Source organism: Pezoporus occidentalis, unplaced genomic scaffold, assembly GCF_034315485.1.
Source record: "Pezoporus occidentalis ecotype Australia unplaced genomic scaffold, CSIRO_AGI_Poc_V1 ctg17, whole genome shotgun sequence".
NCBI classification, from domain to species: Eukaryota; Metazoa; Chordata; class Aves; order Psittaciformes; family Psittacidae; genus Pezoporus; species Pezoporus occidentalis.
This window is the reverse complement of record NW_026913531.1, coordinates 2355189-2381203: the sequence shown is the minus strand read 5'-3', so window position 1 is coordinate 2381203 and position 26015 is coordinate 2355189. Positions and strand designations below refer to the sequence as shown.

The 26015-nt window shown below is 40.2% G+C and overlaps 1 protein-coding gene across 1 annotated transcript; it reads left to right on the top strand.

Moving 5' to 3' along the window:
- The first annotated feature begins 1897 nt into the window (after positions 1-1897).
- Positions 1898-17610, top strand: TSPAN8 (tetraspanin 8). The gene is made up of 8 exons (XM_062613734.1): positions 1898-2198; positions 6964-7026; positions 9717-9845; positions 10473-10547; positions 10632-10739; positions 12432-12566; positions 14631-14714; positions 17331-17610. Exons 1-8 carry the CDS (start codon positions 2139-2141, stop codon positions 17382-17384), a joined length of 708 nt encoding a protein of 235 aa, XP_062469718.1. The 5' UTR covers positions 1898-2138; the 3' UTR covers positions 17385-17610.
- Positions 17611-26015: the final 8405 nt, after the last annotated feature.

Below are 26015 nucleotides of genomic sequence, written 5' to 3'. Positions count from 1 at the left end.
ACAATCCATGACTGTATATCCTTCTGGGAGTCATTCCCGGGCACTGCTGGCACAGATCCCTACCTGCCCAGAATCCAAGAGTGCTGTGAGGGAAAGTGGGGAGGCAAAGAGGCAGCGAGCCTCTTGCATGTGAAAGGTCTTCGCACACTGGCCTTTTTTGATGGGCCAGTGTGTGTGGGTGTGTGTGTGTGAATGCTCATTCTGGCTTTCTATATTAATACTGCCCTAGGACAGCTTCCCTCGGACATTTGTGACTGAATGCCTGGGCTAAGCATCTCACAGACAACAGTGCTACAGCTCAAGCCTCCTTTAATGAGCATGTAATGTGTGTGAAGATTTATAGCTGTGTAGCATTTGCTATAAAATGTTGTTTCCCAACTCCACTTTCAATAAACTTACTTTACTGATACAAATACTGATACTTCTTGAAATCCTGCATCATCTGTGGTTCCCTTCTTACCCTTCATGGCCCTTTTCATACAATTTTATACAGCCCTTTAAACTTTTGTCATGATTCATCTGTGGCTATGGCATCCCTCCATAATGACGCCCACATTTCTCAACTTACTTATTTGTTGAGTGCTTTAGATCTAAACCATACCACATAGTTGTTTCTCCCAGTCCTTACAAAATCTGTATTTCATGAGCGCAATTATTTTTAGGAACATTCTCAGATTCAGGGCGGTATTGTGAAATAAGCTACTCAGTCAGCCAATTGCCTAGAGTTAGAAAAATGAGTATTACTCCAGAAAGGAGCCCAGAAAGTCAAAGGCAGGTACAGACCCACTCATAAAAATGGGATTGTTTGTGTCTGTTTAAATATAATTAATGAAAGTGCATGGACACATTACAACATCACACCTTCATTAAAAACTGGTTGAAAGAGCAGCTAGAGGAAGTTGTTTTCAGTGTAGAGCAGACTGTTTTTTGTGGATCCTCCAAAAGCCAGGCTCTAAGTTACATCTTTTTGTCACCATCTGCAGGTGCTCTATATGCTGACACTTTCTTTTTTTTTCCAAATACAGACAGAAGAACTGAAGAATGGGAACTGACAGTGAAGGCTGAAAAATGGGCTTGGGCCTAGGGAGCTTCATAAATCAGTTCAGTACAGCATGATCTTAATCTCTCACATTTAAATCCTTTGTGCTCTCCTGGAAAATAAAGCTTCTTTTTTTATGGCAAACTCAGGGGAGAACCTTTGTCTGACCCTCATCCTTCTAAGGACTGCTATATGGGGCTTCTCCAGAAAGTGGGCTGATACTAAAAACCAGAGCAAAGATACTTTTGTTTTCCCCTCAGGATTCCTAGCTTGAAGAGCACAAAAGAAAACAAACAAGACATAAACCAAAACCAGTGAAGCAGGTTTATTGCCTTGTCCTCTGGGTTTAATCTAGCTCCTGTTGCTGAGCCGTATCCTCACTCTTGATTCCAGAACTGCAGTTCTGTTCTGGAGTTCACAACATTTTTGGAAACCTGCACAACAGAACGCTTTGTGCACCACAGTGCTCAGGTTCCTCAGGTCCTGATCTAGTGAGGAAGAGGAAAAGGATCTGAAGTAGACACCGAGAGTGAGAAAATGGCAGCAGATTCCTTGCCATTCCTCTCATGGGGTAACTCAGACCCATCCCTTTATTCCAGTTGTGCATTTGGAGTGGGAGAGTGAATGTGACTGAATGAATGTTGGCAATGGTCGAGTAAACCCTGTAACTTAAAAGCATTAAGAAACACAGTCACTTCCACCTCTTAAAAGCAGGTCTATAAAACTTTTTTATGCTCACTTCCCTTTCTCTTGAAACTATGACTTTTCCTGCATTATCTATTTACTTTTGAGGTGTAGGACAAGACTAACTGCACTGCAGGAAAGTACAAATCACAAGGACACAATAAGAGTCTGGAGACTCAGTGATAATACCTCACAATGCTTCCCCTACACTCTGGTTAATGTTTACTTGTGGAATACGAGCTATTTAAATAATTGTCAGTGCCCTGGTCACAGGGTTTGCTTTCAGTGGCGAAGCACAGTGTATTTGACGTGGTTTGACAGTTTTTTTGAAGACACAGCAACAACTTCTATATCAAGGTCAAGTTTTCAGGAAAGCTTCTTCTGCAGTGCTTGTTTTTGTCTCAGCGTGTTGAAAATGGCGGGTGTAAGCAGCTGCATGAAGTACTCGATGTTCATCTTCAACTTCTTATTTTGGGTAAGCTGGGGTTTAAGTTGTTATTAGTGATGCATGAAATGTGCCCCTGAAAGCTGTAGTTGAAGGAATTGTAAAGAAAATAGAGCATAAGTGGAACCAGAGCATGATTCTAAATTAAGGAGGGGAGAATATGTTTAACTTTTGCCTTTCCCATTGTCTTTTTCCTTCAAAATACCTTTCCCTCTGCATTCGAAAGTAGACCAGCCTTAAGTCTGTCCCCTGCCCATATCATGACCCTTATGTCAAAAGACATCACTAATTTCAGTCAGAAGATATCAGGCTCTCTACTTAGAATGCTGCATTTTGTTGCTTTTATGGTCTGCTGCTTAAATCCAAATGGCATAATCCAGAGAATGTAGTTTCAGCAGGAGATACAAAAAATTCACTTGTATTTTTAGCCTCCTAATTGATAAATGTTTTTCATATCCTTCCTCGGATATGGAGTTACATTCAATGTCGTAATTAGTTTCTGATGGTGGACAGTAAATGTTCTTAAAATGGTATGGGCTGGCAGTACTGCCAATAGCTGTATCAAGGCAGATTCAGCACTGGGCAGCAGGCAGGTCTCTGGGTGTCATTTGAATTTGAAACATCTCAGCTGGTTTGCAAGAATCTCAGGTCTTGGAAGATGTGGAAAGGTTTGACTTGAAGAACATTTCTTTCATGGTTCATTTAGCCTCATTATCAGCTTTCCTGACAGAGATTTCTCAGGTTCACCAGAAGTTCGCTGAAATCAGAAGCAGAACTACTACTCACATTATGGGCTTTTCCTCAAGAGGTACTTTTTTCAAGTGAAAAAGTGATACCATTTAAAAGGGACCACAAACAGTAGCCTTGGAAAACTTGTGGCTGGCCAAAATGAGAAGAATTAGCAGAATTATTTGATCACTTGTGGACATCACAAGGAAATTCCTCACATGCCAGTGATGGTTTCAACTGCCTCCCCCTCCCCTTCTCACTTCATCTCCACCAAGGCAAATTAAAGATGTCTGACATCTCTGCTGAAGTTTTTCTGCAATGGTATTTAAAAGAGTCCATAGTTTCTGACTTGGAATTCTTGTCCCTCAAGGAGTTTATCCTGTCCACATTCATATGTATTTACTGTGAGCAAAAACATAGGCAAATGTCTCAGAATAGCGTCAGAAAAACTCCAAACTACTCCTGGAATGAACATGTTAATAATGCCCCATGCCTAAGACTCCAGTGGCAGCATGAATTTCTTAGCTAAAAACAGAGGCTGTGATCCTGGGGAAGTCTGGAAAGCTCAGGAAACAAGAAGGTGGGGAACAAACTTCCCAAACCTCTCTTTGTGCCAAAGGTAGGAAAATCATTACTCTGTTCTGGGGAAGAATATGCTGAGGGCATTTTCTGTGCATGTGACTGCATAGTTGGGACAGAAGAGGCCAGGAATGTAGCTATACTTATTTGTTTTAAAAGAGGTTTAGCACTACCAAGATAGGGAAGAACAGGTGTGGTGCAAACAGGAACATTTGCTGACAGAGTACAATGAAGCTGAATTCTTTTATTCATGTTCCTTTCTCTAATTCCTGCTAATCATTAAATTGCTGTAGTAAAGTACAGGAAACAGTGATGTTTTTACCACCACTGTTCCCTCACCTACTCTCCCTGGTGCACAAGGCAGTTGGCAAGTGGCAAAATTAAACTGATAGTGGGAAATGAAGGTGACTTTAACCTTAACTAGATAAGAGCTACAGCTGCATATTTACTTGGTGTCCTTTCATTTTAAGCCCACTGCTATCTCTATGGGAGTGTCCCTTCTTAGGGGATTTGGGAATGGGTTTTCCAGCCTTCTTATGCCTTTGTCTTAGCACCAATTAGAGCACAGCACTAAGTATGTAACTCCTAAAACGGTCTAAGCTAGCTCTGTAAAATGACTCTGGCTTCACTACGTGAAGCGTGCCCCCTGGGAATCTACAGCCCCATGAGCGTGTGCAGGAGTTTTCATCCTCCCAGTTTGGTGGAAGAAAGCTGAGCATGGGCTTTTGAAAACCTGTGCTTTGGAGCTGAGTGCCTATATGGAGCTTTTAATGGTCCTTAAATTAATAATGAAATCAGTTTTGTGCATTAAACCTGACATATAGATCAGATTTTTCCTCTTTCCCCTTTTCCAAGTTTGCAGGATATCCAGTCTTACCTGCTGCTACTTCACATCATACAAAATTGTAGAATGACTGTGTTTTTTTTCACTAAATATTGATTTCTGATCCTAATCTGTGGCAATCCATCAGTAACAGAGCAATCTTTGACCAGTTTTTGATAGCAGGCTGGCAGTCTCATCTACAACTGAAGTGGCCCCTTCCCCATACCTTACATCTAAACATCTCAATCTCTGAAAGCAACAACACAGGCTTATCAGGTATGATGAACCATAGACCATATTCTCTGTGGGACCTTCCTAACACTGTCAATTTCAGGTATCTTAAGAAAGTATTCCAGTCAGATGTTTTCATGAATGAGAGCAACCTTGTAGAAAGCTCCTCCTGATACCCTTACACTGGTTGCTTAAAATGTGTGCCAGTGGAGGGAATTCCCCATAGATTTGGTATTCCTGTGTCTGAGAAATGCAGAGTCTTGATACAGCACTGGTCCAGAGTCACAGTAGGCTCATCTGAGGTGATATTAATTTAACTAGGCTCTATTTCTTCATCACACTAAGACTGAAGGGCTCAAGAAGAGAAGGACCGGTTGAATTTGAGGGACAACAGTCCTGTTCCTGATCAGTTTATGAAACTTGTGACAAGGCCACTGATTCTTGGTTGAGGGTTGAGGCGAAGCTACAATAGCCATCAAGTTTTGGAAAAATAGTTGAGGACTATTTCAAAGAAACTTTTTTTATTCCATTGGAAAATACTTGTTTATTAACAATGAAATTTCTTGAAATGAAAATTTCTTTAGTTGAAACTTTGTTTTAAGAAAACTTAATAATTAGGATGGAATATTCCAGCAAACTTCAAAAGTTCAACATGGACCCTTTGGGAACAAGCCATTTTGATTTGTTATTCCAAAACTTTTCTTTGTGTGTTTGGGTACAACTTGTATATTCTGAAAATAAACAGAAACAGAACATTAAGATTTTATTGAAATGAACCATTTTTTGTTAACCTAAACCAGCTCTATTTTTATAATGAAAATATATGAACCTTACTAAAAATTTTCATTTATTAATGATGTTTCTTTTTTTGAATTAAGTAAATATTGTAGCATTCCCATCCGATTGCTAAGTTCCTGTATATTCAGCTATATTTATTTCTACTACTGTGCTGTATTTTTATGGGAGGTCCTCTGTAACAAATAAGGCAGTGGGCCAGAATCTGTTTGGATTTGTAGCAATAGCTGCTTGCGTGGAAATTTTCACATTAATGAGATCATGTTGTCTGTTGCATAGCCACATGTCTCACATAGCGCTGCTGAACAAGACCCAAATATACAGTCATATGATACCATCAGTTTCCAGTCAGATTTAGTGGAATTCAGAAGGTTTCAGTGGGGAGCTCTAGTTAAATTTGATAACATGGTACAGTTGTCATCGATCGTACGACTTTCCTTTTCATGTTTAAAATGTACTTGTAGAAACTTTACTTAGAACAGGAAAATGTGTGGTACTCATGTCTGAGTGCTGGCTCTGTTCCATATTAAATAATCTGCTAAAGTCATTATGGTCTTTGATGCTAAATATTATGTGAAATCTTTTGCGGGGAAAGTATTTTTTAGGAAAAATTATCTAAAACATATAAAAATAGCTCTTCTAATTTTAAAAGGTTAGGAATAGTCTCAGTCTTCATGGGAAGCTAAAAACAACATTTCAGGGCCTTTTATGACTTGAGTGTTAGTGACATACAGGAAGATAATTCTAAATATGACTACACCCTGGTCTTCAGTGGTATCTCTTTCCTACCAGTCATCTCAGAAGGCATAATCCTTTCATCTAATCAAACTCTTAACTACCTGTCTCCAGCACTTAATGAAGAGAAATTCTGTATAAGAATCCTCACAGACAAGGTTAGAAATAGAGTAAATGGCATATAGTGGAATGGTACCTCAACAATCAACGAAACAGGAGAACAACTAGTGATTAGGGTTTAGACCTGATTATGCATTTAGACATGGGATTCATCTGCCCTGATTTCAGCATCTTAAAGCAAGTCATCACTGTCTAACTTTCTAATGTACATGACTGATTTTTCTGTAGAAATGTAATGAAAATTATAACTATAGGTGTTTTACAGAAGGTATGTTCAAAGGATTGGAGATGGCCAGATATTGTTGCAATAGAAACAACAAAAAGACTTTATTTAGAAATGTTCCTGATAGTTTTACCATAGAGAGTATGTCCCTAGACACGTCTTGAATAATTCTAGAAACAACATTTGTACAAACATCCCTTATCAAATCTCATGTGTTTCCATTATCCAAGAAACAATGTTCTTTACAGTCATGTTATATACATACAATACCAATTTATATTCCTCTCTCATCTAACAGAATTTCTGTGTGCTTCCCAACCACATGTATAAATCATCAAGGAAATGTGGAGTCCTCTGAGACAGAAACATCAGGGATTTGGTGCATAACTGAAGAAGTTTCCTGGATACAAATCAATGTTCTATTCTCCAGCAAATCATGTTTCTTTCACTTTGCCAAGCAAAAGATTTCAGAATTTTGGCCAGCATCTGGTGCAATTTGGATGCTGAATGTTAATCTAAAATTGCTGCTCTTTCTAAACATTCTTTATTTTCTCCTGCAGGTGTGTGGTTCCATTATTTTGGGAGTCTCTATATGGATACGTGTTAGCAAAGATGCTCAGCAGGTAAATGAATACAGCCATACCAGAACCATGTCAAATGTGGAAACCACTGCATACACTTTCAGTTCCAAACTTCATTTCCACAGACTTTTTATGTTTTCGTTGAAGTGGTTTGTGTGGGTAAAGATTGATGCATTTTATGATGTCTAAGATTAAACAAGATGGTGCAGGTATTTGGATAAAGTAATTGATGCAAGCAGAGACATATGACTACAAGAAGTGTCGTCTAGTGTTATTAATGTAGGTTCTTGCAGATGCAACAGATTTCTGCTGGAAGACGTGCCTCTCTCTCTCCTCTAATGAAAACTAGTAATGGGTTTGATATTGATTTCAGCGTTAGAGAGAATAATGAGGAGCCCTGCGGCTCCTAGACTTTTCAGTGTCTTTCCCTATTAGAATAGTACAGTCATATACATTCCTAGGTTTACTTCCATATGTTTGGAGGGAATATTTTTACCTTTCTCTCTCTCTTCAATAACACAATTATTATTTTACTAGTAACCGCAACTTTGAAAGGCAGCAAGGATTTTTCGCTTTTATTTTCAGTGGCTACTTAAAAACACTTTACCCTTTCCTCCTCATATTAATATAAAAAGAGCTTTAGAGACTCAAACCCCTTTACTTCTGATTAAAATGTCCTAACAGTCCTGGAGGGGAGAAGAAAGTCCCTGACTTCCCCTCATGGATTTTATCTGGGTTATTAAATTACGTCAGGCTTAGTGACTTTCCTTTTCTGCAAACCTAGGGATAGTGCAGTTTTGAGGAGCCCTTGATCTTGCAGACACGCAGCAGAGGCTGGTCCTGTTGCTGCAAAGGCCCTTCACCCTGTGGGCTCTGCCAGCCTTTTGCCAAGCATGCTCCCAGTGCCACTGGCCTCTGACTCACATGTTTTCTGTCCCCCTTGAGAGAAGCTGAGTTCACAGCTTGTAACTGATTCTCTAGAAGGCACTGTACAATTCTCTGTGCAATCTTCGTATGTCAGTGCTTTGTTATATTAACAGGAAGAACAAACTGACCCTAAGGTATAAGCGGTGTATTTCTTCTTGTGAATTTGAGCCATACAAATGTAAACGAATTTGAAAATGTAACTTGTTTGCTTCTATATCCAAAAAGATTTTCTGGCCATAGAAGTGAAAAAAAATGTGATATGGAAGCATGTTTTTCAGCTTTCAGCCTAATTCTTTAGTATAGATTAAGTTGCAGATCTTCAGATCACTCACCTGTTGCTCTACTGCAGTCTGTCAGTTAAGAACAATAACTTTTAAGCCAGTATTTTCCTATCTGGAAACAAAAAGATGGTGGAGATAAGAAGATAGCTTTATATATTTCCTGCCATTTGGCTGCTGACACTGTTGCTCTTAGCCAGTCCCAGATGTCTTATGTTTGGCAGAATGGATGCAATAGAACTCAGTTCATGATGATGTTGTGCCATGGGGTAAATCAGGTCATGGTGGAGAGCTCTGCTGTTCCCTGCTGTGGAAGAGGAAGAATGACAACTTGCACTCCTCAATCAACATTTTATAAGAAGCTAAATTTTCCATCCTTACTAGTTGACCATCTCTAGTATGATGGCTCAGATGGTACAATGGAGCTAGGAAAACCATAACTGCTATTATCCGTTCTTAATTTGGGGAAGATTTCCTATTAAGAAAAGCACACTTAAGTGTATCCAAAACTGGTTTCCTAAAATGACACTTTGTACTTCCCCAAAAATATGCATTAGGAGTAGGGACTAAAATTGAAAGCATTTTCTCACATTTTTGCCTCTAGGCAGGCAAAGTTCCCATTCAAAATCAATGTATGTTTTGCCTGAGTAATAATTGAACAGACCATAAGGATTTGGTTGTAGATGAATAGAGCTTTCTAAGAATAAATAACAGGAGGTTCAGTCCAACTTGGAATAGGAAAGAACAACACATTCTTCAAATTATTCTTGTCTATATACCTTCGCAATTTCCATCAGAAGATAAATGTGACAACTTCCAGACATTTTTGCTAATCTTGGCACCAGCCACATGGGAAAATATTCTTTGAACATTTTTCTCTATTTTGGCCTTTGGCCTTAGTCAGTCCTGTGGGAACTGAATAATTTGATATTTAATAATATTGAGGTATATGAATTGTTTAGTTGAATGTCCCACATATCAAAATACAGTCTTCATCCTTGAGGGTAATATTAGAGATCATGCTGGAAAAAAAAAAAAGGAAAAGAAAGCTGCTTTGGAAAATACATCTAAGTATTTCTCTAGTATATCCAGCATTGCTCTGAAAAGTGTTCACTCAGGAGCAGCCACAGAGTATGTTCCTGGCCTTTTAATGGCAGAGATTTTGTTTCTTTAACACTTGGTTAATGTAGGAGAGATTTCAAGATAATCAATTTTGCTACTTCCAGTAAAAAGTGAAGATTCATTGACTGAAAACTAACTAAAAGCCACTTTAAAGACAAGAGATCTTTATTTACTCTGTGAAGTTGACTTTCATCTTGTGCAGAGACAAAGACTGTGGAAAGCCAGGTTCTACTGAACTCCACAACAAAACAATTAAGAAAGGGGCATTGGAGGTCTGTTTATTTCTCCGTGGTTGCTAATCAATGTATTTGTTGGTTATGAAGTAATTACCTTGATTTGAGGGATACAGAAGCTTCTAGAAACTACTTCTTGTGGCTGAAAGATTTCTTCCCCTCTTTTTTTCAGGAGTTGGAGATAGACAGCAGTGTGTTTGCAGGGGTTGATCTACTGATAGCCGTGGGCTCCATCATTATGATTCTTGGGTTTCTGGGATGCTGTGGAGCCATAAAGGAGAGCCGGTGCATGCTGATGTTGGTAGGAAAGAAAAACATTTGGATATCTTTAACAGCCAACAGCTACATTTGATGGATAAGGTCTTAGCAAATAGAATCATATGAGGATGAGGACCTTTTTGTTGAACCATAAGCTTGATTATAATCATGTGTTTTCATTCCTTACCTTGTGCTTGAGCCCCTTCTGAATTCTAGCACAGAAAAAATGATGGGTGGTCTCCTCAGCTGGAAAACAGGGTCCAGAGAGCCCCAAACATGTCACTAGGGTTTTTTTTTTTCCATCCAGTCATCTCCTAAGTTCCCTCCGCCAGTCCTCCCTCTAACCTATCCCATTTAATTTCCTAAATTCCCAGTGGCTCCCTTTGCTGGTCTCCCTAGAATGTCCTCCCTGTCCTCCCGCCCAACACCTATCACCCACACAGTGTCCATTGTGCCACTCCTCCAGTTATTAGCTGAGCACACTCTGTCTCAAGCACCCCCTTTTCTCATTGCCAAAGAAGGAATAACTGGAATAGGTCTGGCTGGAATTTCAGTTCATTTTACCTACATGGCTATTCAAGTACATGAAAGCTTAACATTCACTTAGAGGAAATGATACCATCTTGGTCAAAAGTACTGCAGTTTTCTCACCCTTCTTTTTTCTTCCTAGTTTTTTATTGGGCTGCTTCTGATCCTGATCCTCCAGGTCACAGGAGGTATTTTAGGAGCAGTGTACCGATCTCAGGTACAGTGTTATTCTACATTTTCACTGAAGTCTTCCCAAAGTTTTATTTCTACCCCAAAACTAATAAAACATTTGGATTTGCAGATTGAAACATCCCTTAAAGAGACTCTCCAGGAGAGTGTGAATACATTGCAAAGTTCTACAGAAGAATCTAAAGTGCTTCAAGAGAAGCTCCAGGAGTTTCAGACAATGGTAATTAAAATGTAACAAAGGGCAGGGGTTGTTGCTATATGTTCCATCTCTAGTGTTTGTCTGTGCTTCATTTTAGGGCTACTTTGCCATAGATTTGAATTTCATTCCCTGAAGATGGGGACGGGTCTGAATTAAATGCAAGTTAAAGCACTATACAAGGGGCTTCTGCTCTTTCGATGTGGCATGGGCTTTCTGTGATGATTTCTCTGCACAATAGCATTTATAAGAGCAAGGGACCAAGGACACACAACATGCGAGACTGGCAGTTAGCTAAGGTCTTCCATGAAAAGACTGCCTGCTCCTTTCTAACATCTTTCCCTTCTGAAGGGACATTACTCCTTCACTGTATCACCTAACTAAGAACTAGCCGGGACTCTGGAGAGATTGCTCCAGGGATAAGAAAAAATTCAGGAGTGTATTTCATTTGGAATATCCTATTGCAATGAAATGATTAAATACCACACTTTACAGTGTAAGTAACAGGAAGAAAACAGATGATGAAAGGGTGGTTTGTTATCACTGTGCTAATGTCCTGGCTTCCCCCACTGGCAGGACCCCAGAAGGTAGGCACTTAGTGTTACCTTGCTCCTGGGTATCACCCAGAGAGTACCCTTGAATCTCACCGATACTACTGATGGTGTAAACCCCTGTCCCTCCCATTAGTGCCTGCGTCTATACACTGAGAGTGCCTGCTGTTATTCTTTTATTTTAGTCCTAATGGGTGATGCCTTTAATGGGTAGGATAAAGAATTCCTGTATTTTTAAAGGCTGCTGGTGTGAAACAAAAGAAGCAAGAAACAATATTTGAGTGGCTTACATTACTTCCACTTCTCCTTCCCCATTCCACCTCCAGCCCTGTCCTCTGCTTCTGAGCCAGTTTATTTTTTCTGATATAATAAGCAGCTCCCTGGAGATATTATTGAAGGGTGAGCAAAATGAAAAATCCCATAATTACTGTATTAATTTTTAAATACCCCAGGATTGCTTTATTATGTCCCACGGCCTTTGCTTTTATACAGAATTATGTGAACATTTCCAGCTGCTTTTTAAAACAGGGGGGACCTCAAACTCAAGTCTGCACCCCTGAGCTTTAGTGGCTTGAATAAAGTGGAACATGAAGTGAAACTGCACCTGGTTTAGGTTTCACAAATCACAAATGGAGCCAAGGCCTCCTCAGTCCATTCCTCATTTAAAGGGCTAACCATCTTTCAAGGTGGTTATTTTTCTAGATTTCAGAGTTTTATATGCCTGAATTTTACATTTATTGCCTGTTTTTTCAGGGTGTGGATGCTATTGGAGCTGTTACTTACCTTCTGCAAGTACAACCTGTAGAAAGAAGGATTGATTCTCAGAAAATGCTATGCCCAGCTTTGTTCCATGTTCCAGTTCCGTTCCAGCATTGACAATTACTAGCTTTATAGCATATTAATGTTTTTGAGCACTGTATACTGAAAATCTGGTCTTTTTTCCTTTTTTCTTCTTTTTTTTTTTTTTTTTTATACTTTTATACTTACCTTCTTATAACTGGTATAAAAATGTAAATGGTGTTTGTGACATAACAATTTAGGACAAGTGCCACATGGTAAAAGATGAAAGGAAATTTCTCCTTCATTATTCCTCTCAACTCCCTCTCCTTGAACTGCAAATGAACCATTTTTTAACTCATCTCTCCATTTCATTTACTCCTTGCAGAACCAGTGCTGTGGTTTGCTGAATGGACCTTCCGACTGGGGAAAAAATATTGGTAACAATAAAATCTGTGAGTGTGAACTGAAGAGCTCATCAGATCTCTGCACCTACTATCAAGGCAGATATGTTTATAAAAACGTAAGAAAAAATATAACCTTCCACTCTTCTTTCCCCAGAGAAGTTTTAACCCAAGGTTGTCTTTGGTGACAGGCACAGTCAGCAGTTCTGTATCTTTCCAAAAAGTCAAAGATTTGCCTTCTCTTCATTAACCAGAATTGCCTTGTGCCATCTGTTACAAAATCAGTGTGCATACATAAAATATGCTGCTGCTTCCTTTTCCTGGGGTGTCTCTATTTATTTTAGCTGTGCAGTGCAGTGCCCTTAGGACCTCAGCAGCCTGCATGGTTACTATAGAGGAAAACTATTTGTTGTCAGGGTATGACTCTGGGTCAGAGGAGCACATCAGCTACCCTTTGGCTCTCATTCTTCCATCAGAAGGTTATGTTCCCACCCAGGCTCATTCTGGTGGTAGACATATTGACTCAGAGGCTTTCAAAGGGCTAAGGGATATTGAAAAATGAACACATTGAATGCAAGACCTTTGGGGTTTTATAGTCCTTTAATAAAAAACCCCCACACTCACTTTGAAGGATCTGCTGGAAGGAAACCTTACCTGTTTGTAGGCTTCATGGTAGCATACTCAAAGTGTAATTTCCAACAACTACAGCCTTTTAAAAAGCTTGTGGCATTAATATAATTATAAGGCAAAAATGCCTGATGACAGGCAACAAGAAAGCATACTAAGAAATTGGCAGGTGGGCAGCAGAGGTCTCAGTTAATTAATTTGAAGATTTATCTGTCTCCTCATATGGAAATTTGGACTCTGTGCACACAAAGAAAAGTATGGGGGGGAAAGTGGAAAACTAGCACAAAATAGCTGCATTTTTAGAATGCTGGTGGTACAAAGCGTGCTGATCCGCACCTAGCACAAAGCAGATTTTAGCAAGCATCCATTCTGGTTGTATACTTTTCTAAATACAGAGCCTCCTAGCCAGGTCCTGCCTGGGCACTAATTTCCTCCCTGTGCAGTCCCACAGAAGCAAACAGTGTTTTAAAGCAAGGGAACAGTCTGGTTAAATAGAGGATGCCAGAAGCCAATCTGGAAATAAGCTGTTTTGGCCACATTTTAATGTCTCTTTGGCCTCAGGCAAACTCTCAAAGGACACATGAGAAGCCATCAGTGAAATTGCTGCAGGTGCAAGATATTGTTCACATGAACACATAGATTTCATGGTGGTGTTAGATTCTAGTAAAGACATTCAACTCTTGTTGATCCAGGAAAAAAGATTTGGAATTCAGTACAGTTCTGAGTCAGCCTAAATCAAAGGAGTTTTAGAAGAACTGGAAGGAGAAGACCCATGTGCTTACTGTGAAGGAGGAAATATGGTGAAATAACATAACTGTATTTGGGGGAAGGTAGTCATAGTGTTGGAACAGTACTGTAGTTGATGGATTTATGCCTTACTTGGCCTTCCCTGCAGTCAGTAGTTAAAGGAGTATTGTCAATGCCTGGAGAAGATGTAGTCATTATAAGAACAGATGTATGCATTTATTAAAAAGGAGAGTAGGTCTGCACAGAACTTCACAGAACTTCTCTTCCTCCCAGCCCTAGTCTAAGACCACTAAACATTTGTCAAAACTATTTTTAAATATAGGTTTTATATCTGAATGTTGTTAGTTGAGCCCGATTATAACAATAAGCTTTGAAGCTTCAAATCCAAGGATCAGACTAGTGGGAAGCTAGAGTTCTCTCTCAGATCTGCACTGGCTCTTTCCTAGCAGCAAACAATTACCAAATGAAAGTAAGAATAAATGCTTCTTTCCTTGTCAATTAAAATAATACAAACATTAGACATGGCAGCTGTATGTTTTCATTTGAAACTTCACCCTTTTATAGTCAGCTACTAAATTCATATTCATATTTAGGAAGGCAAAAACTAGATATCTTCCTCAGAGCACAAGGTACATATAGCTGTGTTCTTTGTGTTTGTTAGCAACAAGTCAAAGTAAATTCAAATAGAATTTCTTTAGCACAGAGAGAAAGCGAGAGACTGTGAGAGGATCTATTTTAGAAGATGCATTCCAAAAAACCTTAGGATAACATTGCTTGCCTATAATTAATCATTTTTTCTTATTTTTCAGCCTTGTGGAGATGTGATTATCGATTACCTTAAAGACCATCTGCTCATAATTATGGGGATTGCTTTTGGACTGGCCGTTATTGAGGTATCAGTACACACCATTAAAATATTTAGTAGCTGACAAGCAATATTTTCTACCTAGAAATACACTGGGAATGGGATTAAAACACCTGGCTTGCTCAATTAAGAGACAAGGGAAAACCACCTCTTACCTTAGCTGTAATCTTACAGTTATTCCATATAAACAGTATACGGCTGCTGAGTGTCTAACTTCAGCTGAGATCAGACCACCCTGCTGCCTGTATAAGTGTTTCACATGGGACTTTTTCTGCAAAGATTTGAGAGTCTGGAGCCAGGCTGTGCCTTGACAATGAGCCTTGTTGAGAGAGGGGTATGTGGATACCCAGCCCCAGGAAGACACAAGGCAGCATATCTGGTCTTTTCCTTACCTTTCCCTTCTTTGCTTGAGGAAAAAGTCATAAGAAAGCTTAGCCCCTAGACTTCAAATTCTTTTCACAGAGAAATTATGGTACAAAAATTTTATTCTGAGGCATAGTTTAGCTATCAAGATGATGAGTGAATATGCCTGAGTGAACACCTGTGCTGCTCCATATAGTCCTGTGCGTAAAATATGCAGCGTATGTGAGCTCTTTATTTTAATTGCTTCAGCATACACTGAAGAATAAGATGCAAAATTTTCTCTGAAGAGAGGAGTAAAACCAGTGAGTTTATCCAGGCAGTGACTTGGTGAATGATAGGCTTTGATTAGGAGAAAATGACAAAGAAACAGGGGATTTCATCATGTTGATTTCTTCAGGCATTTTCTTTCTTTTCACTATTCCTCTGTGGTTTCCCTTCTCGCCTGTCCCTGTTTGAGGGAAAAGCAGAAATGACGAAGATTGCTGTGCAGAGTTCAGTCTGTCATTCCAAGTGAAAGCTTCTTAACAACATTGGCAGAGGATTGCTCCTCGTGGTAGAAGAGTGGGCAAGAGCCCCAACTCAAAAATACATTTCCAGGAAAATTATAGTAGGTGGGGAAACGTTACGCAGCTGCAGCACTGGGAGAGGACAGGCCACTGACCTCTTGCGCAGCACCGGCTTCTTGTTATTTAAGGTGCTATACGTGGGAGGTCACCTCTATGTAGACTTGGGGGAGGGGGGGGAATAGGTGAAATACACCTATATTAAAAGGCCTTTTAAAATATAAAAGAATTTTAAAATTGCATCTGTTTCCCAAAGGTAAGTTATGAGTCTCTTTGCTCTAGTTACTGCAGTTACATGAGTTGCAGCCTTCAGTTCACTGGCCAACATTCTTCCCTGTTCCCCAGTTGGCATTTTCTGTGGTGGCTGCCTCTCCCAATCATAAAAGGATTAGAAAACAGCATGAATAAACAATATGAGCCTCAGCTGGTACAAATTGTCAGCTGGCAATTTACACTTGATAAACATTCAGCCTTTCCAAAGATACTAACATATTATGATTTCTCAAGTAATTGCAAATCAAAGGCCACGTGCTTAGCCATCTTTCTGCTCCAGAAAACCCCAGATAAAAAGAAGGGGACAAAGAAAAGTACTCTTCCCTATTGTTACACACACACGCTGCCTGCTCTTTGAAGCCATTTGTGGGCTACAAATGGTTTCAGCTCATTCTGTTAGTGTAAATGATACCAAGTAGAACGGCACAAGTGAAAATGAGGGCATGGTATATTAGGGAAATCCTGTCAGCTTCTTTCAGCTGTGAGTCCATCCCCGTCTCTTTGCGGTACCCCTGTGTTCCATATTCTCTCTACTGTCTTTTCCTTAAATAAATGAATCATCCTGGTATTTTCATAAGTGTCAATTGGACACTTTCCACTTTTTGAGACACCTTCGCAGACTGGTTAATTTTAAATCTAGAAGGAAGCTTTCTGATCATCTGATCTCACCAGCTGTCTGTGCCAGGCTGTGGAATTCCATACAGAAATTCCCACTACAGAAAGTGACCCTACTGAAGTTTATATTTCAAGCAACAGTTTCTTTTAATGGACTCAATGTTTCTATCCCAAATCTATTACCAATGAATACAAAATATCTGTTGCATGATCACTTGCCACTCAGAATGGTGGGGTTTGTGGATAGATGTATGCATGTATACATATTCACATGTATGCCTTTACACATATATTTGCATAAAAGAAAGTGGCAGTAGAAAAGAAGAGAGATTTCAAATGGAGAAAACCCTTAGAATGCACAATGAAATCAGAAAGTTCCTCCAACTGTCTTACAGATTGAAAAATCAAATTTTTGTCAAATTTGATTGAACTTCTCAGTGTTTGCTGCTCCATTGCAGCTGACAAACAACTGCATTTTAAACTCCCAGAGCTACAGAGTTCTCCATCCACAGAGGTGATCCATCCTTTAAACAAATGAAATGTTTTTCATTTGAAATGAAATTCAAATGAAATTAATTTGAAATTCAAATGAAATAAATTCCGTCATGTCCACAGCCTTACCTGTGGTGCATAGTGATTTCATTAAAACAGCTATATTCTAGAGTCTTCAAGTTCTTCAAAAATTAGATTGGAAAAGGTCTTCTGCATAGCACATTTAGCCTGCATGTAAATCCAAGACATTTGCAAACAAAATGTTCTCACTGGGTATCAGTTGCATCCTGGGATTTCCAGGACTGCCAAGTAATACCAAAAATTTCTTTGTTTTCCAGATTATCGGTTTGGGGTTTTCTATGAGCCTCTACTGCCAGATCGGGAGAAAATGAAACTGTGGAAGTGTCAGAACCGTGTCACCAGCCAAATCAAACCCTTTGCAGATAGAAGGATATTTGACTTGGCACATTCAGAGATACATGCATGGCCCAGGCATGTCTGATGAAAATGGCAGCACACTGATGCTTCACAATTTTCAAAACAACCTCCTTATACTTCATAAGATTTAATGATGTGAATGTGAATTTTTATTTGGAGTAAACATCTTTGTTTATGTTTCTGAGGAGTTTCTTTTGACTGAAGATAGCATCTAAGTCACCTTGAGATTCTGAGTTCACTGTCCAGTGTGTCCACATGAGCTATGCCACCCATAGCAGTCACCAAAAACAATCTTGCAGTGGCTGAATGGTCCAGGGAATCACATGCCCCAGGCTGCTTTGCAGTGAAGCAGCCTGTTTCCATTAGGAGTGTCACAGGTCGGTTTGACACTCAATACAGTGTATATGGTCAGGGGTTTGTTACTTGTGAGAAGCACAGGGACTAACTTTCAGCAAATAAGAAAGCCACATATCCCTTCAGGGACATTTAAATCAATATCCTGGCCGCTGAGATGGTCACTCTCAGGCCCAAATGATGCTTAGAGTGCATACTAGAGTTGGGTTTAGTGGCACGTGTTTTGGAATTATGAAGCAAGGGTGAAATCCAAGCCTATGTGGAAGCAGGATGCACACAAAAGCCATGTGAGTGGGACTAGTATGGCTAAGACAAGCGGTGTGCTCCCCATCAGTGGGTGGACAGCAGAGGGTAACATAGCAGCAGCAATACAAACCATACCCACCTTTGGACTGACAAATGCTTGCAAGCGTTGGGGCCCTGAGGCACAGACAGCCCTGACTGTTCCTGCCCAGCCCCCCCTGCCCACAGTCCAAACCCCATGTCAGCCCCATTGGAACGATGATGCCACAGCAGGGTCAGTGCCCAGCTCCCCACATCTATGCCCTGATTGGCCACGGGGTACCACTGAGCTGGGCCCAACCATGGGACCATGTCCTGGCCTGGCCTCAGCCCATTCCCATCCCCAGGGAGGTGCTCGATGCCTGGGGCTGGGGCTGCCCCAATGTCCCTGGCTGCTCTGCTCCTGGCTGGGGCTGTGGGAAGGTCCCTGGCTGTCACCTCTGGAGAATCCATGTGGTCCTGGCCCCAGGGAGCTGCTGGCCCAGGCACCTCCCTGGCAGAAAGTAGATGTCATCAGGGTGCAGATTTTTTAAGGTATGAAGATGCCTAATGATGCCCACAGAGATCTGCTGAGGTTTCCCACTGATGGCCTCACAGCTGTGTACTGGGGCCTCCTTGTTCCCACCAGTCCTGCTGGGACCCATCTTCATCTTTAGCAGCAACTTTAAACACCTTCAGACAGCTGCTCTGAAGAGAAAACCATGTACCATGCTCTTCCACTTTAAGACCCCTCAAATGTCCATGACTGTCTCAGAGCATTCCCAGACTGCTCCCATCTTGACAGAACCAGGCAAGTGTTGCTTATAAATAGATTAAAAGCTTCCTTTGAACAGAGACCTTTGCCTATAACGTATACTGGTAGGACTGGGTTCAGATAAATTAATCTGCAGCAACCACTTTTCTTTAACATGCATTCAGAGGAAAAGTTTCTGACCTGTCTCCCACCCTCTCCCTAGCACTCAGACCATCAGGCCAAGCAGCGAGGGCTGCTTTCAGCAATTCATGTATCTCCCAGGAAAAGCCATCTAGCTACCAGACAGCTCTGGCACTTGCCCTTCCTTTTGCTGAACCTCAGAAACTGTGCCAGAAGAATTCAAACTTTGTTGGACCAGAGAAGAAGCATGACTCCAACCCAGCCATACTCACTGGAAGGAAAAACGCTGGCTTCTGGTTCCTCCTCCTCCCCAGACTGGCTTTTTTTTCTGTGCATATCTTACCCATGATCTAAAATCCTGGAAGCTGAGACTAAATCATGCAGATCATGGGTTGGAAGCTGAACTCTTGGATCATCACTACAGAAAAAATTGTGAGTGTAGGGGCAAAATCCAGAGACAATTGCATCTTCCTCTTCTTCCTTCTCCTTCCCATAAGAAGGAATGCTCTTCTCTTTGAACAAAGGACCAGAGGGTCTCCCATAGAGAGGGGGTTTACGGCTTTGGATGCTTAATGGACGAACATGAACAGGAAATTACAGCTTACCCTTGCTGCCAGAAGTAGTTAGCTTCAAGCATTACTGCTATGGACTTGTGATGAGAATCTACACAAGATTGACACAATGTACACTGGCTTGGAGACCAGTCTGTTCCTGTATGCTACTCCCGGACAGACAGACGTATAGAAGCAAGGCGTTAATATATCTAAATTCTTGTTGTCTACAGCCTGGTCTGGATATAGCCCTCAAAATGCTCTCCTCTTGCATCAAAATAACGATGTATGATACATTTGACTTTTTGTTAAAATCATGGTGTCATTAAAATCAATAAGAAAATGTCGTCTGCAGTGAGGAACATAGACATAAGAGTTTCATCTGGATCTGAGGTGAATAGCTCTTCTATTTGCTCAGGCAATTTGTCTTCATTTCCTAAAGCACTAAGGAATAAAACTGAAGAACTATGATTATATGTTATCATGCCTGTTTAAATAGGACTGAACCAGTGAAGTAATTCAGACTATTACCAGCTTGCTGCTAAAATGGGTTTGCCTCTAAAACATACTTATTGTCTTTGAGGTTGCAAAACTTATTTCCTTAAAATGTTCTGTAGCCTCCTGAAGTTTCCTCATCCATTTTTAAATAAAACAAAGAGAAATCTGTCTGGATGGGACTCATCTGGCCAAATGCAATGCTCTACAAGATAGAAATTCAGATCATACAATCATGGAATGGTTTGGATTGGAAAGTTCATCTAGTCCACCCCTTCTGCCTTATGTGAGCTATCTGTTTAGACTCCCCTTATAATCAATTAAGAGAAATAAGCACATTTAGGATTTGAGCTATCCCATTCTAAAATAGATGTCCAAAGAGGTTAGATGAGCCATTTGCATCCCAGTTTGGTGAAGCTTGAGTGATTGAATCTTACTCTACAATACTGAACTTGCTAAAATCAACACAAGCAGTGGTCAGTCAGGAAAGAGCATTAGTATAATATTGCAAGAGAGGGCATTGATTATTCATTGTTTCATTGCTCAGTCATAATCCAGCCTGCTAAGAAATGAGCCCTGCTTACTGTCTGGGCTGGTAGGACGAGACTCACCTGCTCTGCAGGAATGTCCCTCTCAGAGCCATTATGCTGTAACAGAGATCCCAGCACCACTTCTTCATGGAGTCCTCTTGGTGTTCTTATCAGAGAGTGTTTTGAGTTAGCAATTGACCCAAAATAACAATGGGACATTTTTCTGAGCCCACATCCACTTTTTAATTATGATGTCTGGAAACTCTAAAGTAGAATTGGACAATAATTCCTCGACAGAATAATAAAACAATAAAAGTTTTCTTTTGTGGGATGTCAGGGAAAGTTGGTTTTGTTTTTCCACAACAATCTCATCCAAGGTTATGTTCCTTTCAGTGTTACCCAGTAAAATCAAGCAACATAAAAAATGTTAGTGCTTTGGAATACAAAAGGAGACAAAGCATGTATCATTGTAATCTGAAACAGTATAAGAAAACAGTGGTAGGAAGAAAGACAATGCATCCCTGTCTATGCTAGGAGAGCTGAATACCAACTTAAAACCAAGTCTATTCAACACAAACTGGTTATATATCCTGTCAAAGCCAAACAGCTATTTAATGGCAACAGATAAGACATTGCACCTGGGTCAAACTATTTCCAATGAATGTTTTGTTACATCATTTAAGGGATTTCGGGGGAACATATTGATCTCAGAAGGGACTGCATTTGGGGGAAAAATACAGCATGAATAGAAAAAGAAAGATGTTATACTGTATGGTAAAGTATGAGTTGGTAAAGTATGAGTTAGTAAAGTAATGTCAGGAATGCCATAAACAATGAAGGAAGCATTAATAAAGTCCACTGTTGGAAACAAAGAAACAACAACAACAAAAAATATGAAGAAAAAGACAGAGGCAGGTGGGCAAACAAAAAAGAAATCAGATTTTGAAAAATGGAAGAAGAATGAAGCAAAACAGGACAGGTTAATTTGAAAGAAAAAAGAATAAATATATTGAGCTTATCGAGATCAGAGGGTTTGCTGCACTCAGCTCAGCATGAGGGCAATTTGGCCCTGATCCACCTTTGTGTCCTGGCTGTCACATTGAAAGCCAGTTCAACCTGTTCTTCATCCAGTGCCAAATCTGCCCCAAATCTGGCTGGCTGTCGGCGTCCCTAAGGAACCTGTGTCACAGATGTGGCTCATCAAAGAAGAACCGGTACCCAAAGGGTACTCCAAGAGACAGCTCTGCTAGTTGTACAGCCCCTGGGAATGCCTGGAGAATAAGCCTGAGGAGCTGGAACCGATGGCTTTCTCTCTGGGCACTGCAGATCTGGCCCAAGTATGTTTAGAGACAGGATTAAGTGAGGCAGAAAGGTTTATTTTTAAAGTAAGATGGAGGATTATCAGTTTAATTTCTGAAGTATGACTGAGACCACAAAATTATAAGCCAGTTCTTTGGCTCTGCTGTAGACCTGTCCTAACTGCTTAGCCAAAGGTTTTCTGGCATGCGAGAAGCTCAGCTGATTTATGCTGGATTCAGCTCTCCTGATTCAGGGGGATATTTGACTTGTTTGGGTCAGCCAGTTATAGAGTAAACACGTAATGCTGCTTCGGGCCAGAACCAAGACCTCCCCCTGCAAACGTTCCGGCTGGGAAGCTGCTGAGACACTGCTCGTCCAGGAGGGAACCAGGCTGTGCCAATCTGAGGAAATGTTACATTAGGACTTCATTCAGGGACCCAAAGGAGGTTTGCATCTCTTCTGGCGTTACCCATGGCAATTTGATTATTCTTGATAATTATATATCAAGAAAACTGGCAGTTTTCCTCCCCGCTTCTGTCAATAGCAATATTCTCATATTTTCACTGAAGGGTTCTCTCTTTGTGCAGTCGTTCAGATTAAATTCCTTTGTGTTATTTTCAAGTCCTTTTTTTGAACTGAAAGCTGACCCTAAGTGTATTTTGCAAAATACTGAGCCTGCTTGGGTTTCTTGGGGAGGTAGAAGGGTGATGTCATTCACCACTTGATATGGTTGAATCCTTTATCTATCTGAACTTGGACACTGGGGAGGAATGGGAAGATCATTCCTTTCTGTCCCAAATCCACTTACAAATTCTTTCTCCTTATAGAGAATAACAAGTCTCCACAGCAATATCCCTTTACCCCAGGTTTTATAACATCTGCTCAGGCAGCCCAGAATTCTTTAAAAATCAGGAACCAGATGACTGGAAAAGGCATGAAGGAATAAGAAGCAAGAGAGGTCCTTGGGAAGTAGAATGGATAAGAGACACATAATATTCTTTGTTCCCACTCTGTGAGGAGCTCAAGTTTAGCTATTATAACTCATCAGAGACTCCAGTTTCTTCACCTGCATTAACCTGTGCAAGACTGGAAAAGACTGTTTGGCCCATTATTTTAATGAAAACTAAATAAACTAAAAGGTGCTAATGGATTTGGAAATACAAGTTTATAGAAGAAACTGGTAAGAAAACCAGATACTGCATACGGATAAACCCAAGTGCGGTCTTAGCCAGCTTCATAAACAGTCTCAAGGCATTTACACTGCATGCCTGTGATCTTGCTAATGTAAGGAGGTTGATTATCGGAGTGGGTTTCAGGGATTGTATTAAAAAGCCTGAATTGTCAGGAGTTTCACATCTGCTGTTAAATGAACATGTTTCTAAGCTGCTTCAAGCTGTGCTTTTGTTATCTAAAAGATTTGTCAGATAGCTAAACCCAAGTTGATATATGAATACTGACTTTTTTTTGCTGTAATGCATTTTCTTGCTAAAGTTTCAGTTGAATAACTTCACTGTAATACATCCTAAACTCTCTTTCATTATATTCATGAATTAAAGCAGCAGCTACACTCTGAACCATTAAATATATCATTACTCAACTTGACATTAAGTTCTTTATTATTGCAGTTAATTCAGACCAGAAAAGATCTTCTGTAGATTTGATTATGTTGGGAATGAGAAAGGAATTGAATGTACTTACTACTGTCCCTGTTAAAAAATGTCCTTTATAATGTATTGAGTTTAGTTTAAAAATATTTATCAAAACAAGTTTAATTAAGGCTTAAGTATCATTGATTATCAGTATATTACAATTAACAACTGCTCAGACGCGGAGGTACAGAAATGAAGGTTGGCTGTTGATCAGGATTTATTTCTCTTCCCTGCCTGGACAAATGCCTACTGCTTTAAATACTGTTGAGATCCTCTGGCAGAGGGTTAAAACAAATTTTCGAGAAAGCAGTGACTGAGAAAATTGTTTGGTAAAAAGGATATAGTGATGGTGTGAATAGGAATCAGACTGAACATACCACAGAAATATATCAGCACTGCTTTACTGCATAGGAAGCAAATTACAATCACTTCTCCCATTGCTGTAGCAAAGGAGCTGGGAGCAAGCTGCCTTAGTACCTGGGCTATTGCACTTCCATGTATGTTTATAGACAGGCAAACAGATGGTGTGGGGAGCAAGGATCATGTAGCAACAAGGCTCAGAACATCAGAAAAGGAAGTGAATAAGAATGACATACCTAATTGCAACTGGGAGAGGAATTCAGGGAGCCAGAATGTGAATTACGTGAACCGGAATGTGATCGGAACGACAAGACAGAAGTTTACAACCCAACTGGATAGGAAGCATGATGGATCCCTGGAGCCTCTTGCAAACTGATGAAGGACGGGACTGTTTGTCAGCACAAATGAGAAATTACAGACTACTGAACACAACAGAGTGTGCTGAAAGGGGAAGGAAATGAGGGCTTGTTTTATAGTGGTTGGATTTAAAAAATGTCCACTGCTTTAGGAGACATTCCAGATTCAGAAAGGGTTTGTCACATTAAGTGCAGGAAATTGTCTGTCACATACGGTTTTGGGTACTGTGATCATGGTACAAAGGATCCAGATGTGCTATCTCTGATATGCTTAATACTGTAGCACAAACAATTACAATGAATTACCTTCTCCCTGTGATTTAAGATTCTGCTCTCATTCTACACACGGACTCTTACGGTGACACGGGGGACTTCCTGCTGTTACCTTTTTCATATTATTTCTCAGCCTTTCAGCCAGTGGGAAAAGGATTGGAATCAATAGACTAAAGAGGCCATTCTGGAGTACAGTGTGGTGAACTTGTTTAAACATAGTTTTTTAAATATATACACAAAGAACTATACAAACCATCTGAGAAAAAAAAAAATGGCCTGTAGCTATAGCATAAGAGATGTGCTACAGATGCAAAAAGTTGTGGAAAAAAGACTTCAAGAGCAGGGTTTCAGAGTTGAAATTGGCTCTGATTCAAAAATTCCTGAAACACTAATTTTTTTTTTTGGATGGTAGCGACCATAAGTTGATGTTAATAATGCAAGTCAATTTTAATAATGTGTTCCTCTTAACTGCAGTAACCACAACAATGTTATGTAAAAGGAAAAACTGCTGTAGATTTCATGCTGGTGTGCAGAAGTTTGTGAGCAGGTGGAGTGGGTTTTATGTCTTCCGAGAGGAACATGATGTATTTCTGGTCATATGGCAGCCATTCCTGAAGCTTGAAGTGATAGGCAATATAGTTGGTATAAACTTTCTGTGGATCTTGCAGATCCATGCCTTGAATTTATGCCTGTTGCCTGATGGCTATCACTCTAAGTTATACTGGAAGAGAAATGTATTAGAAAGCCTGAACTAGGTAGGCAGAAATTAAAAATATGTACTAAGAGATGAAAACAGAAATGAATAGTGACACTTATTCTAGAATTGCAAGCCACCAGACTCAATACCTAGAGGGTATTTCACAGGGGAGCACAGTTCATGTACTGCTGTGTTTTATGGACCATGATCATCACATCACAAACATGGTAGTATCTCCAAACAGAAAATATAGAGGTTCTCCGACCTGTTATGGACTTCAGCGGATCTATTTATCAAATTAAGATTGCACGAGTTAGGTGGGATTCAGTCACCTAACAAAGCATTTAGTGCCTTTCAGACCGCTAAGGTCTTCTGCTTGGGCTTCAGCTGCTGCTCGATGAGACCATATGTATCCCTTGGCTCCTGTGTCATATCTGCCAGCCCTGCAGATTTCTTCTTCACCTTAGGAGAGCTAAAGTGGGACAATTTATTTTAAGGCTCTTGATTCACTCTCTTGGTCCCTAGAAAAGGACTGGCTGCCAGTTACCTGCGTTATTGCAACAGGCTGCTTAGAGAGAAAAATTAAAAGTCTAGAAAAGTTTGGTTTATGCTGGTAACAGAATGATTGCGTCAAAATACTGCTACAAGTTAGATATTCAGGTAACATGTCAGGAATGCTGATGGGGCTACATCGACTTCACACCATGCTGGAAAGAAGAGCACAGTATATAGTCTGTGTTCTGAAGCAGCTGACCCAGCTGTGATACAGAGAAGCAGACACAAATGCTCTTGTAGATCTTGTGGACTTACTGACCTATTCACATGAAGATGTGATGAGGAATCAGAAAAGCCACAGACATTATGA

Excerpts from the sequence above, each read along its gene's own strand:
- TSPAN8 (XM_062613734.1), top strand. The coding sequence starts at position 2,139 with ATGGCGGGTGTAAGCAGCTGCATGAAGTACTCGATGTTCATCTTCAAC. Across the intron at positions 10,740-12,431 it reads TCCAGGAGTTTCAGACAATG|AACCAGTGCTGTGGTTTGCT; the intron begins GTAATTAAAATG and ends TACTCCTTGCAG. Across the intron at positions 14,715-17,330 it reads TTGGACTGGCCGTTATTGAG|ATTATCGGTTTGGGGTTTTC; the intron begins GTATCAGTACAC and ends TTTGTTTTCCAG.